Genomic DNA, 20,783 nt, shown 5'->3' on the forward strand with positions numbered 1-20,783 from the left:
TTTTCAGTTTAGAGTTAACTTCTTTAAAAAAAAAAAACCAGTAAGAAATCATTACTTTTTCTTACAGTCTGATGACTTATTTTTTTAGAAGAGTTGCAGCCCCTACAGAACTGAGTCCTGCATGGGATTCTGAACCTCAGGTTCAGTGTACGACCACTGAGTTTATCAACATCTTCCTCCTCTAAGTGGCAAAAGTCTTAACCTCCTACAGAAGGGATGCTGGTTCGGCAACTGCTTGGTAAAAATATGGGGATTTTAAATCTCACAAGGGCATAATAAGGAACACTTACATTTGGGAGAAAAAAGATGAACAAAACTTTCCACTGTTGTTCTCCTAATTTCTTCAAAGAGATGACATAGATCACTGGTTTTAAAATAAAAATGAGAACTCAAGAGACTGTATTTTATACTGAACCCGTACAAAAGTACTTATCTGAACATCAATTCTTTATGTAATCCTTAAAAAAAAACCCCCCAAAACACAAAAGTGTAGTGAAAAGATTATATATTTCCAGTCACATTACACTTGGTTGAGGCAGAACAGATTCGCCGGCTTCGGCAGAGGGTTTTCACGCAGGCACCTGCTGTGGCCGGCAGCTACTTCTCACCGTGCACAGAAAGCTGCAGAGCCGCAAGAGGCACAGGCCGTGTCTTTTGCCCCCATGAGCTGGGTTGTAGAAAAGACGTATAATTTAAAAAGAGAAGACTACTCATTCAAAATACTACTGATAAAATTTTACTTGATGGAATTTAGACACAGCATTCATCCTGAGGGTGCCGCAGATACAATACGGTAGTAGATTCAGACCAGGAGAATTTCCAAGTTGAAAGAATTTTCTCTAATAATAAAAAGATGGTAGCTTTCTTAAAGACCACAGTATAGAGTCACTCGGAGTTGTATCTGGGAGTTGTATTTGTCATTTTGTTGCCAAGGACCACTGAACTGTTAACTCACTCACATTAGAATCTACAGCTATGTTGACTGTTCAGGACTACTGATGTATTCTTGGGATTTTCTGTGGAAGTACGTACAAATCTTCCTCATGGAGCTGGGAGTCATGGTGACCTAGGAGACGAAAGTTTAGATTTCAGAAAAAAAAGTTCAGCTGTTACCTCAGCGAGTTACTATTAAAGGGTATTTTAAGTTACAATGCCTAGAAATTTGATTAGTCAGCTTTCAGTCTCACATATCTTAATGGCAATGTCTCTTTGGGCTGGATTTGTACTGAATATAGTAAAAAATTAATGGACCGCATGTAAGGAAGGAAGGCATAGATTTTCACGCGGACAAAAAATATTTACAAGTTAAGCCTCCCAATAGGAACCAAAGAGGTTACAATCACCATCCTTTTTGAAATAAGTAAATAAACCAGCTGCCCAAATTTACAAATGATAGGAATTCGAACCGTAGCTGTTACCTTCTTCTGAAGAAGTCTACATTATCATCATATACATAAAGAAAAAATTCTTTTAAAGAAACTTTAGCTTCAAAGATAGAAATCATAAAACCAGGAATATCTCAGACTAGCACACTGCTTTTTTAAAGTCTCTAAGATTTAAGAAATAACTTTTCACTGAAATTGCTCTTCTGCTTACACATAGCGAGGCCAGCTATCCTGGAAAAAAAAAAGGAATTTGGGCTAGGAGCAAAGAGCAGATCTGCCATAATTTTGAGAGAAGAAAGGAAAGACTCCTCACAGCCCTCCCTTCATTCTCTGCAGATCCCAAGGTCTTGGTTGGAGTTCATGTCCCAAGTAGTCTTTAAACTACTCTCTAGTTTATTCTTCTAAACTTACGGGATAGAGTTCATGATAAAGCTGGGGATGTGAACGCTCATTAGATCAGAACTAGCCGAAGGTTATCTAGCTTCCTCATCTCGATCTTTGCTTATCATGATTCCAGGATTGGATTTCAACCAGCTTCCCACCTTCTACTCAACACAGAACAAGAGCTACCAGGCTTAACTACAGCAGGAACTTCCTTAACCCGTCTCCTCCTAATCTGCTAACTGATTACGCCTTAAATTGCTTTGTATGCATCTAAGTTTCACTTTATTTTAAATAATCATAAACTGTAATTACAAACCGGACATCTATTTATGCATGTTGGTGTTTTGCCCATGACCAACAGCTTTATCTATAAAAGGGGGTGGCACGCCGTTTAACAGAAGGGAGGGGAGGGTTTTTTGAATTATATCCTGGAGGATTAGGAAGGCTGCAGAAAATTGGGTTAACACGGCTGAGGAGTATGAACCTTGACCGGAGAGGTTTTAACGGGAGTCAGTAGGGTTGCCAGATCAACTACAGGACGCCCAGTCACATTTGAATTTCAAATAAACGGTAAATAACATTTAGTATAAAAAACTTTAAGGATGTCCCATGCAGTATTTGTCCTGTATTTTATGTGCTAAATCTGGCAACCTTAGGGGTAAAGGGATTTACTTTTTTTTTTTTTTTTTTTAAAGATTCCGCTTTCAGAGAAGAGATCTGTCTGGTCCCTTCAAGCTAAGGAAGGTATCTTCCCACTGGCCCCCTTCAAGTCAGGGACTCTCTCCACCACAGCTGGCTTACCGGGCCTGGTGACGTCTTTCCGCTCTGCCTCCTGGAGCTGGCGGTCTGGGATGATGGACTTCGTGGAGATGAATTCTCAGCCTTCCGTTTGGCTGACATGGCCACTAACCAGTTTTTGTTCTCTGGGGAGCTATTCTCTTTGCCTGCGACTTCAGACCCTTGTCCACAAGACCTCAGAGGAAGAGGTAGTGCTCCACAGCCTTCTGAAGCATAAGGACTGGCAGGAGAAGGGGGCTCGGAGACACTCACACCAGTTCCTTCAATCCTGCTCAATTTGCTGAGAACTTCAGAGCTCTTACCAAGGTCGTCCTGGTTACCAGCAAGGCAGCAGAGATCCAAACGAAGCTTTTCAACCTGGCCATCCAGCTCAGTCACACAACTGCAACTCTTCACACACTTCTGTCTCCCATTCTCCAGACAGCTGGAGTCTAGCCTCCTCTTAACTCTGTTTCTAGACTCAGAGCACGCCACTGCTTGGGACGGTTTCTGGCTCACAGGAATGAGGGCTTTTCTTGGAGACGGGATCCTGGTCTCAGAAGCAGGGGGAGTGACGGGTGGTGACGAGGAAGGTGTTTGGGTTATCCAGTTTCTAATTGACATCTTGAGAGAAGGTGGTGGCTTGGGAGAGATGGAGGACCCGGAGCCTTTTCTACTGACAGGAGACTGGGCCTTGGCAGGAGAAGGTTTAGCAGAGAATGTCGGGGTATTAGAAGGGAGAGGGAGGTCTCCAGTACAGCTTGGAGCACAAGCCGCTGATGATGGGGAGGAGATGGATGAACTGCTCTTTACCCTGGGGGCTTTGGCTGGAGTACTCTGGCTACTTCTTACTGTTACTGGAAAAGAAGAGAGGGTGGGTCATGAAAATCAGAAATGAAAGCCATAAGGGGGAAAAAAAATCCCTGAATTCTCATCATATAAAATTACAGCCAACGTAACCATCCAGGGGCTGATTTGCCAGAGAGCTGATTATATAAATCATTTCATTCTTACCCCGCCTTTTTAGTATTTTCCTTCCTTTTTCCCACTGCCGGCCTCCCTGCTACTTGATGTGAAACACATACGTGTAAAAATTTAGAAAGTACAGAATACCAAGAAGGAAAATTTAAAAGCACACAAGTAAAATCACTTTTAGCGTTTTTTCTATACTTTTGCATGCGACATATACACCTCAAGCTTCTACGCAAAAATGAGATCATAACATATATACAATTTAATAATCTGTTCTTAATAGATCATGAGTATTTCACCACATAAGCACAGATTTACACTATTATTTTTAACAGCTACAAAATGTTTTAATATTTTAGAATACAGGTGTTCCACCAGGTGTTTTATTCTGTTGTCTCAGGGTCGCTATGAGTTGGAACCGACTCCACAGCACCCGACAACAACACCGTGAGGTGGTTAACAGCCTTCCGACAGAAGATCACAACAGTAAGACGCTCAGGCTGTTAATGGTATCTCCACTTCACAGGCAATGCTGCCATAAACACTTCTGTACATACAGTCATGCGCTCATAATGTCCCTTTGGGCAACGCACAATTTTATATGATCTGTGGTCCCATAATGTTATGACAGAGCTCAGAAATTCCGATAGAATGGGACTTGGTGGACGTACCCAGACATAGTGAACGCGACAGCTTCCCGCACACGACACTTACATCTCTGTATACAAAGCGATTGCACTGCCAGGTGTATGTAACTGAAAACTTTAATATAATAGTCTCCGTGGCAGTCCACTCTTCAGTATGAGTTGTCCGTAAGTCGGTGTTCGTCACCTGGTGACTGCCTGTAATACGGTGCGCACGCAACGTCCAGTTTCTCAGAACAACGTCCAGTCTCACAGAACGTCTCATGGATGTCCAGTGACACACAGCTGTACTCTGGAGCAGTGTTGGCCGAGGGCACCGCACTGAGCCTCTCAAACAGGAACCAACAGGTCTGAAACCTGGCCAATCACTCACTATGTGACTTGGGCGCAACCCTTACCTCTTCTGCCTCAGTTTCCAGGTCTGTTAAGTGGAGAGAGCTTTTACCTCCACAAGAATCCTATCAGTTACTTGTCAAGGTTATCTGGTTACACATGGCTTCCGACCTTGATTTACAGATGGCTACTATTTCCCACAAGACAAAGAACATTTCAGAATCTCAAGTGCTTACTGCCGGTAAAGCAAATCAAACTTAGTGGACAGGACTCTTCTCTATGTGTCTGGTCCCTTTGTTTACAGGTTTTGGCAAGGACTCTGAGCAAATTCTTAGATGCTTCATGCTTCTTCCTGTCTCTCCCTCAAGCCCCACCACAGATAACTCGCTGCTATTGAGTCGATTCCGACTCGTAGTGATCCCATAGGGTTTCCGAGGCTGTAAATCTCTATGGAAGCAGACTGCCAGAAACACCACTCTATTTTCTGAATTTCCTTCTCAGCTTTCTAGATTTTCAAATAATGTCCCTGTTGTCAAATAACAAGGAAAGCCATCTACTTATTTGTCAGTCACAAAGTCTCTGACTTGGGACTCTGATATTTAATTCAGTTTAATTATTAAATTGCATTCATAAGCAACTGGATTAAGGATGGGCTGATATAAAAATACGACCTTTCTTTTAGCTGTAATAGAGATTTGCAAGTATTATTTTCAGTCAGTTAATTACCTGGTACTATGAGGCTTTTCATTACTCAAACAGCCTTGCCTTGAAACACAGAAATTCTACAAGCTGACTTTTGCCTAAGTGTTGTTCATCAAGCATATGTTGTAGAACCAGCCAAAGTAACAATGCTCCTTCAATAAAGATCATTACCAGAATATCCCATTTTGAATTAAGTTTTCAAAATACGCTATGGAAAGGAGTTAATCACGGGCCTGTCCATGGGTCAGCACAGTTCTAGAGATTGATTACAGTTACTATTTCAGGAGGAAAGCAGTCTTCATTTGCCCCACTCCTCAGTGAAGGCTGACAGTTACTCACAGCTACCACTCTATGCTCTACTTAAGTGGGTCGAAGAGTACGTTTAGGGCAGAAAGTCCTAAAATAGTATGGGTCTTGCAATACATAGATTCTAATGCAGGATTAGGGGAGAAGGAAGAGCTGGGCCAAGGACAAATCCAATGGATGCCTCTGATACCATGTTCAGTAAAGGTCAGCAGGAAATCTGATTACATCGTAAAGCAGGAGCGTTTCTTCTTCCTTCAGAGTGTTGTGGTGAAGGAGAGAATGGACCACAGGGGGTCAGAAAGAAGACTTGGTTAACTTGAAGGTATGGGTCTTCCAATGTGCTGATTCTAAGTTTGTGACCTTTGAAAGTTAACAAAACTCTGGGTCAAATTAAAAAATAAATTTTTTTTTAAGTAACTAAATTATAAAAGTATATAAGTTCATGGTAAACAATTCAAACAGTACAGAGGGGAACATGGTGAAAAGTAAAAACTCTTTTCAACCCTTTTGTGTTCCTCGCATCCCACACTTCTCTATATACCTATAAGCACAAAGGTATGTGTATGTCATACTTTAGAAAAACATCAATACTATATACATACATACATATATATATAATTTCTTGTCTCTGAAGCGTGTATCTTTCTCTCTTTATACTTCTTCACACACGTACATATAGACACACCGCATTGTTTTCAACAGCACTGTCACATGTCACTAGATCGGTCTATGAATTTCAAGATGACATGCCATTTAGTACTTCATCTACCTAGTGGCTCAGCCCTTACTGACGCTGAACAATGCACGAGAGCTGACGTGGTAGCACAGACTTGGCTGTTGCCCGGGAGGCTCCCTGAAGTCAGTTTCCTTTGAGGAATCGCAGAAAGCTTCTTAACAACCAGTCATTCTGCAGCTTCTTTCTGTATGAAAGTTTGCCTTCTGCCCTCACACGGCCTTCGCAGTCTCACCGCTGACTCTGCTGCTTTGGGATCCTGTTACAGAAGACGTCTCGCTGCTTCCTGAACGAGCTGTGCACTGTCACGTTTCTGCCTTTGTTCATGGGGTTTTCTTGCCAAGTCTGCCCCTCTTTGCCAGGCAAAAATTCTCCTGTGTTTCAAGGCTCTGACGGCAGCGTGCCCCCCACTGTGGAGCAATCACAGACTTTTCTTTCCTCCTCTCCCAGAGGGAGGGGTTTTCTGAGCCCCTTGTTTATATAGCCAGGAGAAATGTTTTCTGTCTCTGCCTCCTGGACTAGACAGTGCGCTCCTAAACGATAGGGGTGAAGATTTACTCATCTTTAGGCTCAGTGCCCCTGGAGTGCCTAGTGAGGAATTATTAAACAATGTTTGTTACATTTCATTACTACTGAGAGGGATGGGGGAGAGGCTCTAGGCAACAGACTTTATCATTATCCTGATGACTCATGAGACTGAAGCAAGCCACTTAGAACAGGTAAGGTTTCCTTCTCTTTAAGATAAGGATAATCACCTTGGTCACTTAGTAAGGCCTAGACCAGAGGTTCCCAATTCCGGCTGCATACCAGACTTACCTGGAGCTTTATAAAAACACAGGTGCTTGGCCCCCACTCCAGGCCTACTGAATCAAACTCTGGGGACACCCAAACTTTTACAAAGCTCCACCAGGTTCTGACGCATAGCCAGGGTTGAGAACCATTGGCCTTGATAGTGTCATGAGATCTCTGGCTGTAATGCAGTGACAGAATAATAAGGAATAGAGTGGGCGCTGGCTGAAAAGTAGGGCAGAGGGAAAAGGGGCTGTGCCTTGGCACTTACAGCCTTCCAGCTGGTGCACTAAAAGGGCCAGAAGAGAAGACATACAGCCCAGGACATCAGTGAAGGGTTGGGGCACAATTGGAAGCTGATGAAATCAAAGGAACCTAATTTTCAAAATGGCAGTGTTGCTAACAGCAGCCAGTCTGTTGCTGGCAGCTGGCTTAGGGGGCTGGACGGCCAGCGCGCCAGCCTCTGGCACTCATGGCAGGAGGTCGCTCTGTGGTGCTCTTCAGAGTGACTCCGGCAGCGTCCAAAAATGGAGAAATCTCGGCATAACTCCAGGTCTGGTGTTCACTTGAACTTTGCTGTATTAGGTTCTCAGGGAGTCAGTACTCCCGAGTGGTTCCCAGCCTGTGTTCTAGAATCAGACAGCAAGGCTTAGGGTGTAGGGTTAGGGTTAGGATTAGGGTGTAGGGTTAGGGTTAGGGCTAGGGTTAGGGTTTGGCTCTATCGTCACGTCACAGTTTTGTGATCCTTGGCAAGTCTAACCTCCCCGAGCTTCAGTTTCCACTGTCTTGGAGTTACGGTTAGGGTTAGGGTTAGGGTTAGGGTTAGGGCTAGGGTTTGGCTCTATCGTCACGTCACAGTTTTGTGATCCTTGGCAAGTCTAACCTCCCCGAGCTTCAGTTTCCACCGTCTTGGGGATGAAATGAGATAATCCGGGCCCTGGCTGGTGCCAGCGATTAACATGCTCCGCCACGAACCCAAAGGTTGGAGGTCTGAGCTCACCCAGGGAGGCCTGGCGATATACTTCCGAAAAATTAGCCATTGAAAACTCTGTGGGGCACAGTTTTACTCTGACACACATGGGATCACTGTGAGTTGGGATCGACTCAACAGCAATTGGTTTTTTTGAACAACAGGCATAGTACTCAATAGTGGCTAATTGTTGTTATTATGGTCCGAATTTGGTCAACATGTATAACTTTTTTTGTGACTTGGCCTCTGAAACTAAGAATAATTGACACATTAAAAATACCCAGTTAAAAACATAATGATTTTTTTTTTTTAATCACAAATCTTCAAATGGTTATAGCTACTAACACAAGAATTCCACCTTTGGAAATCTATTTTAATGGTAGAGGGACCCTAACTTTCAACAAAATATTGGAAACAAAATGTCCAATGACCAGAGACTATCTAGGTAAACTATGGAACATCTACTCAGTGAAATATTTTAAATGGTGTTATAGAAACAAAACATAGAAAATGCTTAGAATATATCATGTTCAGTGAAAAAACCAAGAAATCAAAATACAGTGTAACTATGGCTCTGTTAAAAAGATTCTCTATGCATAAAAGGAGGAAATTCTCAAAAAATAACCGTAAATGTTAATTAAAATTAAATGGGAATACGGATGACGTTTTCCTCATATGACTATTTTCTTTTACATTTCTTAAACTTAGGGAGAGAAAAGTACATATAAAAACAAGGCAGCACAAAGACATCCCATGCTCATGGATTAGAAGACCTAACACTGTTAAGATGGCAATACTTCTAAAATTGATCTAAAGATTCAACACAATCCCTATCAAAATCCCATCTGGCTATTTTGCAGAAACTGACAAGCTGATCATAAAATTAGTGTAGATATGCAAGGGACCCATAATCAACAAAACAATCTTGAAAAAGAACAAAGTTGGAGGATTCACCCTTCCTGATTTGAAAACTGACTACAGTAATCAGGACCATGTGGTACTGGCATGTGAATAAACACTTAGACCAGTACAGTAGAGTTCAGAGTCTAGAAAGAAACCCTCACATTTAGGGTCAATTCATCTGACAAGGGTCCCAAGACAATTCAGTGGGGTAAGAAATAGTCTCTTCAGTAGACGGTGCTGGGAAAACTGGACATCCGCATGTAAAAGATTGAATTTGGATCCCCACCTTATACCATATACAAAAATAAACTCAAAATGGCTCACAGTCCTAAGACTATAAAAATCCTAGAAGAAAACATAGGAATACATCTCTGTGGCCTTGGGTTAGGCAATGGTTTCTTAGATACGACATTAAAAGCACAATGATAATAGAAAAAATTGATAAACTGGACTTCATCAAAATTAAACTCTGTGTCAAAACACATCATCAAGAGAGTGAAAAGACAACCCAACAAATGAGGGAAAATATTTGCAAATCATATATATATGGCAAAGGACTTGTATCCTAAAATATATACAGAACCCCTAGAATGCAACAATAAAAAACAAGACAACCCAATTAAAAAATGGACTAAGGATTTACATAGATATTTCTCCACATGTATATAAATGGCCAATAAGCACATGAACAGATGCTGAACATCGTTAGCCATCAGGGATATGCAAATCAAAACCACAATGAGAGACTACTTCACATCCACTAGGATGGTTATAATTGCAAAGACAACCAATAAGAAATGTTGGTGAGGATGTAGAGAAACTGGAAAGCTCATTTGAAGTGTTGAAAATATTATAAAATTAGATTGATGGTGGTTTCACAACTCTTTGAATATACTAAAAACCACTCGATTGTATATGTTAAATGGGTGAATTTTATGGTATGTGAATGTATCTCAATAAATCTGTTAAAAAAATTCTCTTCTCACAAATTAAGAAGTCAATAGATAATGCTAAAATCTGAAAGAAAAAAAAGATATAAATGCATGAATATCATTTAGATACAGACACTCATATCAAAGAATCAGCTAAAAGATTTCCAAGTGTTTGAACCGGGGGAGAAGCTCTGGGGACTGTTACTTATCTGACTCAACCTTACAGAACTGGTCGACTTGTTAAACTGTAACTTTAATACAATAAAAGTAAAAATTTTAAAAGAAAGCAAAACACGAAAACAAAACGTAAGGCAGCAGTAGCAAAAGCCTCACAGGAGTGAACTAGAAGACCCTCTGGAGTCTAGCTGTGTCCATAACGTATTGTGAAAAACAAAGTGAGCTGTTAGAGACGTGAGCGTATACTTTCCTCGTCTTACTTTCAACTCCCCAATCACCTTAGGCCCTGATGCTGAAATACAATCTTCCAGCATGATTCTCAAGCATATTGCTGTGTACCCATTAATAATATTGGGGCCCCTTATGGCTGGCTCAGTGCTTGACTTCTGTTTCTGATTCCTTGGTCTGTTTGCTCTCCTATTCTCTAGATGATCATTTCAAACTTCCTTCTCTCTCTCCAACCTCTACCACCTCTTCTCTCATTCTCATTCCCAGCTGATGATCTTGCTTCCTATTTCACTGAGCAAATGGAAGCCATCAGGACAGAAGGAATCTTCCCAAGTCTTGCCCACCCCCTCCATCCACCTCCCTGCACCCATGCTATATACTCTGCCTTCTCTCCAGTCCCTGTGGATGAACTGTCCACGCTCCTGGCAAAGGCCTGACCTTCCACGTGGGTATTAGGTATCATCCTCTCGCGCTTACTTTAGAACATTGCTCCAGCAAATTTCCCTGCAGTAATTTTCCCTCTCTAGTGGATCCTTCCAATCATATACAAAATGCTACAGTCCCATGTAGGAAAACAAAAAAAGAACAAAAACAACAAACTTTGAACCCATCTTCCTCCAGCTACCACTTCACTTCTATCCTTTCCTTCACAGAAAACTCCTTGAAAGGGCTACGTGTGTGGTCTGCACTTGTCCTTTCCAAGTTCTCTTCTCCCACCCGCCTCAACCACAGCCATCAGGCAACCTCCACTCCACCAAAACCATGGTAAGGTCATCAAGGAACCCCTACACTGTGCAAATTCAAAGGTCAATATTTAGGCCTTTATCTCATTTGACATTCCAGAAACATGTGACCAAATTCACGCCTCTCTCTTCCTTTAAATGCTTTATGTGCTCAGTTTCCAGGGTAGCAAACCTGCCTGGTTTTTCTCTCACTTCTCTGGTTCAGTTTCCTTTACTGGTATTCGTTACCTCTCCAACCTCTGAACACTAGGGTACCCCAAGGCTCAGACCCCAGACCTACTCTCATTTCTATCTACAGCTACCTTCACCTATATGACGATCAGTCCCAAGTTATAACTCTGGCTCTGAACTGCAGAGCTGAAAATCAAACCACCTACCTGACATCTCCACCTAAATGTCTACTAATCATATGAAACAATACATCCAGATGGAACTCTAGCCGTCCCCTCTCAAACCTGCTCCTCCAGCAGTCATTCTGATCTAGGTTAACGGCATTCTCCATTCTTCCAGGTGCTCAAGCCAAAAATTCTGGGGTCATCCTTGGTAGCTCTCCTTCACACCCCATATCTGCTCTCCCAGTCTGCTGGCTCCATCTTGTCAATATATCCAGGATCTGATGCCTTCTTACCGTACCTTCTGCTACCACTCCAGTTCAAGTTGTCAACATTACTTCCCGGGTTATTTCAATGGTTTTCTTAATAAGCTTCCTGCTTTTACCCTGATCCCCTTACAATTCACTCTCAACAAAAGAGCAAGGATGATCAAGTAAGAAAAAGTCAGATCATGATATTTCTCTGCAAAAGCCTCCAATGGAAGGAGGAGTCCTACAAGAACCTCATTTCTACTACTATGCCACTCCCTCCTCATTGCCCACTCTAGTCACAGGGGCCACATTAGCTTCTGTGAGGAACAAAAAATATGCCAGGCCTGCTCCTGCTTCAGGGACTTGCCACTTGTCTTGTCTGCCTGGAGTATTATTCTCCAAATATCCGCCTGGCTTACTACTTCATTATTTTTTAGGTCTTTACTCAAATGTCATCTCATTGAGGCTTTTCCTGGCTACCTAATCTAAAACTTTAACAGCCTGCTTCCTCCCTCTCCCTTTCTTGCTTTCCTTTTTTCTTTCACTTATTATTATCTGATATACTATATGTTTTACTTCTTTATCTGTTTATTGCTTCTCACACTAACACATAAGCTCCATTTACATCCTCAGGATTTCTGACTCTTCCATTCACTGCTGAATCCCCAGCCACTAAGAACAGTGCCTAGCACACTGTAGGGCCTCCACAGATATTTGTTGAGTAAATCCACCATTGTATTCCAGTGCCTTGTCCGGACGCAGAACATAGCAGTATTCAGAAAAAATTGAAAAGAACAAATGTCGTAACAATGGTTTCTTGCTTTAAAACCATACCAAAACAAGATCAAATCTAGCTTATCACTCTGTACTGGAGGACTAGACCAATCAAGCCATAAGAAGCTCAGAACAATGCCCGGGATCCTCACCTGGGGTGGCTCTCTCCTGTCTTGTCTTCTGAGACGCCCAACCCACGATGGAAGATTTATCTTCCCCTGGTTTCTCCTCCAGGCCTCTATTCAAGCGCCAGATTTTCAGTGTATTATCATCAGAACATGTTGCAATCTGAGAAGAAAAGCAAAGCAGGGAGACAAGAAGTTTCAGTGAAAGACTGACAACAAAGTAAAAAAGTAGACGGTCTTAAGGGCTCACGACTAGAGACTTTGCTCGTTTGATATAATAGGATATAGAAAATGATATTTGAAAGATCATCTACTTCTATTCTTTGCTTTCAAGAAACCATTCTAGATTTCCAAAAAAGTAGACTCTCTAGTTTCTTCTTTATATACATTCTTTTGATATCTCTTTCATTATCTAACCTAAAGTTCTGCTTCAAAACCATGCTCATTTCACTTTGTTCTCTCAAGAAGTTAGGCAAGCTATTATCTTTATCATCTTCTATACAACAATGAAATATGTAATTAAAACACTCATTTTACTCTGTCTTTCTGTTAAATGATCAATCAGTGTATTTCACCAACATCCAACTTCTACGACTTTCTCCTAAATTCTGCATGTTCTCCCTTACTGCTAAAGTAATGGGATCATTTCTAAGATCAGACTCAGTTCATGACTCTAGAGGCCATGACATGCAGAATGAAACAATTCCTTTGAGATTCTTTTTCAGATAGGTAAGGAGCAATCTGGGAAAACAACAAGTTCACTAGGCTGAAAGAAGTTAAAAATAACCTTTGCCCCTTTAAAAATATCTGACCATTCCTGATCCTGATCCCAAGCCTTTTATGGCAGAGAAAGTCCAGCTTGAAGATCTTGTGGCAAATGGCCACTGGTACCAGAGCTGTTCCCCAGCATTTGTTTATATAATTTCTCTATTTCAGTTACTAAAGAGGGGGAAAAAAAAAAAAGGAACACACGTTCTCTTAAGTCTTGGCCCCCAAGAGACTGGCAGCTTTTTCCTTTCCTTACTGGGAGGCAAAAAGAAGACACACATATTTAAATGCTCAACAAGAAATGCCTGGAATCCCTACAGCCAATCTATAGTCTGTTAACCATAGTTATTATTTGCTGAGTACCTACTGTGTGCCTGGCCTTTTACGCTCTTTATCGCATTTAATGTTCACAATACAAAAAACCATGTTCTCATCTACAAAATGGGAACAAAGCTATTTGCCCAAGGTTACCATAATTAAGTCTCATGGCTAGAACTGAAACGCAGGCTTCTTCAATTCAAAAGGTCAGACCCTTTTTTTTTTTTTACTGTATTTTATCTTCCCGGCTCCAAGCTTGGGGTGAGATGATTTAAAGAGTCCTTTAAGAAAGTGGTCACTAGATTTGTACAGGTGAAGAGCTCTGCCATTCCCCTGAGTGTTCCACGCCTAGAGGTAAGGATAAAGGTGACGGGTGAAAGATGACTTAACTGAAAAATAAAAAACCATCCTAGCAAATTCCATGAAGATGCAAAACTCCACGTTAAAAGCAGATACTTCAATGGAACATCCAAAAAATTACTTGGAATCTCAGAGGAAAAAATGTCACTGGGATGTAATTACGGGTGTGTAAAGCAATGATAAGGGGGAAAAAACTCGCCTGCCATGAGGCCAACCACAGAAATGGTAGAAGAGATATAAAAATAGGAAGAAATCCACAGTGGTACTGGAAAGCTACAAGGGATGTCACATGTAGACCAGGCCATGAAAACTTTCCGGAAGATACAAAACAGATGGGAAAAGATAGGAACAAAATCTCAAAACCTCATACAAGTGAAAGAGGAGACCTCTATAGAAGTGAGATTTCCTGTAGAATGCAGAAAAACCCAAAGAACAGAGGCAATGGAGGAGGGAGAACGAGTGGACCTTGGGTTACTATTCTATGAAATTCATAAGTATATGATTTATTTATAACATACATATATGTAAGTGTGTGTATGTGTGGTGAGATGGATCGCTTTTGTGAGGCCTTTCTCGCCATAGTCTTGTAGCTCCCACCCAAGTGATTGGGCGGGACTGTGTCATAGAGTAATTGTGGCCCACAAAAAGGATTAGTCAGCTTTACCATCCCGCTGGGCTTGAAATGAGCAACCCTAGAGGTGGGAAAGAGAGAAGATTCCACCACCACCAAGGAAGGAGAGACCCACAGGAGACGGTACAGCGGGCTTCCCAGCCCACTGAAGGAGAAAGCTGAGTGCCTTTGAGCAGGGGCCTAGGGCCAGGAAAAGTCTGTCCTGATGGAAGAACTATACCCTTGAGTGTTCCTGAGCCTGGATTGTAACCTGTTACTTCCCTAATAAATCCCATAATTGTGAGCATGGTCTGTGAGTTCTGTGTGGCCAATGCAATGAATTATCAAACCCAGTAGAGTGCTGTGGGAGGGAAGGTTGGTGTCAGAGTTGGTAAAGATGATGGAGAGAGATGGCATTTCTGACCTCTGCCTCATAGGAATCAGCCTTGGGCTGTTGATCTTGATTCTCCTTCCCCCTCGTGACACGAGAGGAGGTCAGATACTTCCCCACCCAATGCCATTTTTACAGTATGTTTATGTGTGTGTGTGTGTATGTATATATTTTTCTGTTTGTTTGCACCTCTGACCTTTCTACATTTTAGTGTTTTTTTTGTTTTTTTTGGTGTGTGTTTATTTGTTTTTAAGAACTCACATAGTTTGTTCACTGTTGAAAAGAAAAAAAAAATAAAGTGGGTATACTTTCTTCTTTCCAAAGTGTCTAAAACATTTCAGGCCTGCTTCTTACGTGGTTTAGTTTTTAGATAAACTACCATGTTAAAACTTCACAGTAACCATTTTGTTTGCCATATGTGAAAACCCAAAATGGACTATGAAGAACAGTCAAGACGTTGCCTTTCATGCACCACACTGATAATGTGTAGAAGGTGCAAAAGACTTGCTCTCACCTTAAATTTTAAGAAGAAATTTAATTAAGTTTTTAAAAAATACTTAATGCTATGTTTAAGAAAGAAATGACTCCAGGGAACCAGAAATCCATCCTTTTTCCTCTGTGTATAACACAGTTTCTTTATTGGTTGAGAAAGGCAGAACATGTGTAATTAATTCTGATGCAGAGCCTGGGTAGCCTCAAGATCTTTTAAATCTATTTAAACATAAAAGTCTACATAACTTTCAAATGAATCTTGGGAAAACCTACAAATCTGGGATCTGCTTTTTAAACTAACTACAGAGATCTGTTTACAAACCTTGGTAAAGTCAGCCGGACACCAGCACACGGACGTGACCTCTTGAGAATGACCCAGGAGCACAGTGGGAGGATGCCAGGGTGTGGAGACCTAATTACAACAAAAAAGAAACAAGTCAGCAGAGCAGTGCAAAGTCTCCCATCCCAGACAGAGGCTTCTCTCCATATTTGTCCCCTAGACTTTTAGGGTTGTTATCAAAGGCCCGTAGACATGCCTAGTTATAGTTCAGAAACGGAGTCCCACTGGGCAGTAAAAGTATCTACAGTATTTTTGTCACTGATCTGAGAAAACAGAATGAAGATAGCCAAAATAAGTAAATAATATGAGCTTAGCTATCAGGACAGTTATTTCAAACCAGGACTACCTAGCTAGACATATTTAGACTAAAGTTCAAGACTGGCAATGTCACTCACCTCTTTGCCAGTAAACTTTCTGGAAGGATGAGGTTCAGCTGCTAGGTAACCAAACATGTTGCCACTGAGTCAGTTCAGACTCTTGGGGCCTACGGGACAGCGTAGAACTGCCCATAAGGTTTCCAAGGCTGTGACCTTTATGGAAGCAGACTACCACATCTTTTTCCCACGGAGTGCCTGCTGGGTTTGAACTGCCCATCTTTCAGTTAGCAGCCGAGTGCTGAACCACCCCATCACCAGGGCTCCTCAGCTGCTAGGTAGTGCATGTCCGACGGACAGCTTAGTCCTGCTCTTACACAGTCTGAGCATTTTCAGATCTTCTTTAGTCAGCCTATTTCCGGGGACACTAAAAGGACTGTAAATCCTGAAGGTACTTGAAACTTGGGAAAGCGAACAGAGTCCGTCTTCCTAAAGACGGACTACAGAGTCACAGACTTCTACCGAAATCCAAAATTGTTCCCCTTCATCTTAAACAAGTATGTGGTTGTTGCTGCTGTTGGTTGCTGTGGAATCTGTTCCAACTCGTGGTGACTCCGTGGGTGTCAGAGCAAAACTGTACGGAGTTTTCAAGGCTGTGACCTTTCAGAAGCAGATCGCCAGGCCTGTCTTTTGAGGTTCCTCTGGGTGGCTTCGAACTGCCAGCCATGTGGCTAGTTGTCGAGTGCTTCACTGTTTGCACCACCCAGGGACTCCTTGAAGGGACACGAACTACATTTTCTGTGGTGCGTTGGTATCCTTACTTGGGGGAAAAGTCCTCTGAAGTCTTATTTCAGTTAATTTAAAGAAATCATGAATTTTCAATGAAGTATCACCACATATGTATGTAGGTATGTGTGTACATATGTATGCACGTGTGTATGCATGCATGTACGTGTGTATAAAGAAGGGTCACACTGCACAGCACTACAAATGTGATGAAGAATCATATTTTTCCCTGGTCGGATGCCACTACGATGTGCATTTGACAGTGTTGTACAGCTGGCTCATTCAAGAGCTGTCAATCCTTTCCACAGGCTGTGGGAATTAATCGGCACAATATGGAGTACAACCTCACATAACTATTATTACCACGCAGGTTTAGAATAAAGCAAGGAGGTGGGGGCTGAGAGACGTTATTCTCTTCATTGTCCTGAAGCTCTGAATCATGCTCATTTGCATGAAAAAAGTGGAGGTGACTCTGGAAGAATATTTGTGAGAATGGCTAAGTGAAGTTCATAGATGCCTCAGATTGTCTTTAAGAGATGTGACAAGCTGATTCATAAGGTTATCCAACTCAGTTATTGTTACTCCTCCCTTGGGTTAAATGGCAAGTGTGCAATAATTCAAAAAAGCAGAAGAGGCCAAAGAACAGGGTCTAATTTACTTTTCAGGGTTAATTAAAGTTTAACAGAAAAGGAAGCTGTTTCCTAAGCATTAGATACAAAGATCTCACTTACTGCTTACTCCTATAATGCCAGAGACACTAACTCATTCTCTCAAAAGGAAGCATATTTTAGAAAAGATTTTCAAGATAGTTTCTAACTACTCCAACAGTTACAGAAATTCCCCTTCTTCCTCTATTTGGGATGGCTCCAGTCCATTAAGTTTCTCTTCATTTCAGGCCCAGGCAGGACTGGTAGCAGCAGGTTAGAAGGGAAGGAGAGCCTCATGCCCTCTTTACCTTCCTGGTAGAACACATTATTCTATTCCATTGGTTCACCTGCTCATTCCCTCTAGCTTTTCATTTCAAGATACTGCCCCTTCCTCTGTTTTTATATTACAGTACCTAGAACCTAATCGTGTGCACAAAGGATTAAAATAAGTTTCACGGAAAACCAAACACCTACCAAGAGATTCATGTACATTGCTGCATTTACCTATAGGATCTAAAAGAATAAAAGAGTAGATCCATTGGAAAAATTCTTTTACAATTTCATAATTAAGGTAGTAATAATAATAATGATGATGACAATAAAAGCCAGAATTTATTGAGCACCTACTATGAGCCAGGCTCTTTATGTGAAGTTAAAAGTGGGGGGAAGGTGCCTCAAAAAGTTAAAGATAGCATTACCATATGACCCAGTAATTCTACCTGTAGGTCTATATATACCCAGAAGAACTGAAAACACATACTCAAACAAAAACTTGTCCATGTTCCCAGCAGCATTATTCATAATTGTCAAAGAGTAGAAACAACTCAAATGTCCATCAACTGATGAATGGATAAACAATTTGTGGTCTACCATACAATGGAATATTATTCAGCCATAAAACAGAATGAAGTACTGATACATGAATGAGCCTTGAAAATATGATGATACATAAAAGAAGCCAGACACAGAATGCCACATAGTAGGATTCCATTTATATGAAATGTCCAGAAGAGGGGAATCCATAGAGACAGAATGGAGACTGGTGGTGGCTGGGGGCTGGGGAGCAGAGGAGATTGCAGGGCAAAGGCTAACAGGTACAACATTTCTCTTCAGGGTGATGAAGATATCCTGGAGTTACATAGTGGTGACGGTTATGCAACACTGTGATTCCACTAAAAACCACTGACTTATATTTTAAAATGGTTAAAATGGTGAATTTTATGTTACGTGACTATATTTCAATTAAAAAAAAAGGAGAGAGAAGGGCGTGTTGTAGGCTGAAATGAGAATGTAATGTCCACCAAGTTCTTAGGAATTTGAGTAATGAGTGCTTTGACGGTTTAGGACTATCCTAGGGTATAGTACTTAGTGACTACTCCAAAGATTGATTTCATCTAATGAGACTCTGGTGGCTTTAAAATCCTTATTTTTTGTTAAAATAAATTTTTATTTACTGTCAATTCATTTTTATAAAAACATTACCATAATGACATGATTTCACTTTTTTAAGCCTCCTCACTTTAAAGTAGAAAGAGGAGAATGTGAAGTTCAAAAGACATTTATCTCTGTGCATTTTAGGGATAGCCAAACACAAACATACTAGAATTATTATAGAAATAATGACTTTAATTCAAGGCATGAGGAATCCCAAAGTTAACCCCTAGAACTACAAAGGGACTGCTATAAACACTTGCTCTAGCCTATAGACATCACAAAACATTTTGTATATTTAAACATGCAAAGAAGATCAGCACCTTTCCTCACAAAATCTCCTTACTCTGCCCAGATGGAAACCAAATCTAATCTTTATTTCTGCCATGAGATCATTTACACCTCCTAAAGCGTCAGGCTCAGTGTTTCGCCGGTCAGCGGTAGAAAGACTGTGCCAAATCAGTTTATTTATAACCACTTCGATACTGTTCAGTAACTACATCAGAAATGAACTTAGACATTATGGGGGAAGGGGCTTAGGGGACTTAGGAGTAGGAAATGAAAAAGAATATTAAAATCTTTTTATTTTTTAATCTTGGGCCTTAGTTAGATCAGAGAAACTAAATATGCTGCTTCTCTCCTTTGCTGGGCAGTGGTGAGGATTAAGATGCCATTCTCTTCTAAGATCTAAAACTCTCTGTTTCATTCTGGTTTCTTGGGCTCATGGGCTCTTTAGCACAGGAATAATCCCAAGACTTGAGAGAATTTTGATCTCCTGGACATGTGGCAGAGTTATAAGGCAGCCTAATAGCTTGGATACTCAACTTGTATGGAATTGCTTTTAAACTACAGGCTCTCTCCCTTTTTTTTTTTAAATTATGGAAAAGAAAAACTTACCACCTCACTAGGCAAAGTCAATTTTAGGAGCAGCAAGCTTGTCAGGATCTCAAATATCAGCGCCTGTTCACTGAGTTACGTGTGGACAGGCAGGGGAACATCATGTCTAAACCACATCATTCAGCACTGACATGTGACCCAGCAGAGGCATTCAGAGAGGGTCTCACATGTATGCGGTGGCCACTGATCGGATGTATGAAAATGGGTTACAAGCAGAAGCCAAGAACCTTTAGTGCATGTCTGTAAAGAGAGGGAGTATCCCCTCCACCCTTGTTCCCTGAAACAAACACATAACAAGGCCTTTGTGCTCGAGAAGAAGGCTAGAGGAACTATAAGAATTGGCAAGAAAACTATATGTATAGTATATGATATAAATAATTATATATATGCATACTTAAGAAACTAATTAAAATGATTTAAAAAGAGTGATAAGTAAGTGATTGTTTTTTTCATAATACTTCATGTTTGTTTGGTATGTTTGAAATTTCAGTGATTTTTTAAGGAGAAAAAAACTTCAAAAGATACAGACTTTGGTAGGAATAAAATCTAGCTAAATTGGGAGTCAAAGTAAAGAAAAGACAGTGAGGGGAAGAGAAAAGGAAAATAAAGAGCAAAATCTAAAATATAAGACAGAAGCATTAGTGCTAGTGATACATATTATTAAAGCTGAAAGCTCAAGTCAGAAGAATTTTAGAGAAGAAGCTAGGTAAAAAGTCTCATGACAAGATGGGAGTCTCCACTATATACACTTCATAAACAAATTTTCATTTAAAAATACAACAAATGAAAGAAAGAAACGTACTTGCGAGGAAGAGGCAGGGTCAACATAAAAGCATCATAGAGCAATAGCTCCACCTAGTGACCAAAACTTTTACGGCAGTGTTGCATCTTGGCAACTTGCGGAAACCCTGGTAATGCAGTGGTTAAGAGCTATGGCCACTAACCAAAAGGTTGGCAGTTGAATCCACC

The 20,783-nt window shown here is 41.0% G+C and overlaps 1 protein-coding gene across 1 annotated transcript in view; it reads right to left on the reverse strand.

The window, feature by feature from the left end:
- Window positions 1–675: 675 nt before the first annotated feature.
- The window catches only part of DTL (denticleless E3 ubiquitin protein ligase homolog), a 41,577-nt gene continuing 21,469 nt past the window's right edge, over window positions 676–20,783 (reverse strand). The window contains exons 12-15 of the mRNA XM_004387537.3: window positions 15,722–15,811; window positions 12,488–12,623; window positions 2,571–3,403; window positions 676–1,066 (exon numbers count right to left, since the gene is read on the reverse strand). Coding sequence (XP_004387594.1) covers window positions 974–1,066; window positions 2,571–3,403; window positions 12,488–12,623; window positions 15,722–15,811 — 1,152 coding nt within the window. The 3' untranslated portion in view covers window positions 676–973. The remainder of the gene's footprint in view (window positions 1,067–2,570; window positions 3,404–12,487; window positions 12,624–15,721; window positions 15,812–20,783) is intronic.

This window comes from Trichechus manatus, unplaced genomic scaffold (genome assembly GCF_000243295.1).
Source record: "Trichechus manatus latirostris isolate Lorelei unplaced genomic scaffold, TriManLat1.0 scaffold00187, whole genome shotgun sequence".
NCBI classification, from domain to species: domain Eukaryota; kingdom Metazoa; phylum Chordata; class Mammalia; order Sirenia; family Trichechidae; genus Trichechus; species Trichechus manatus.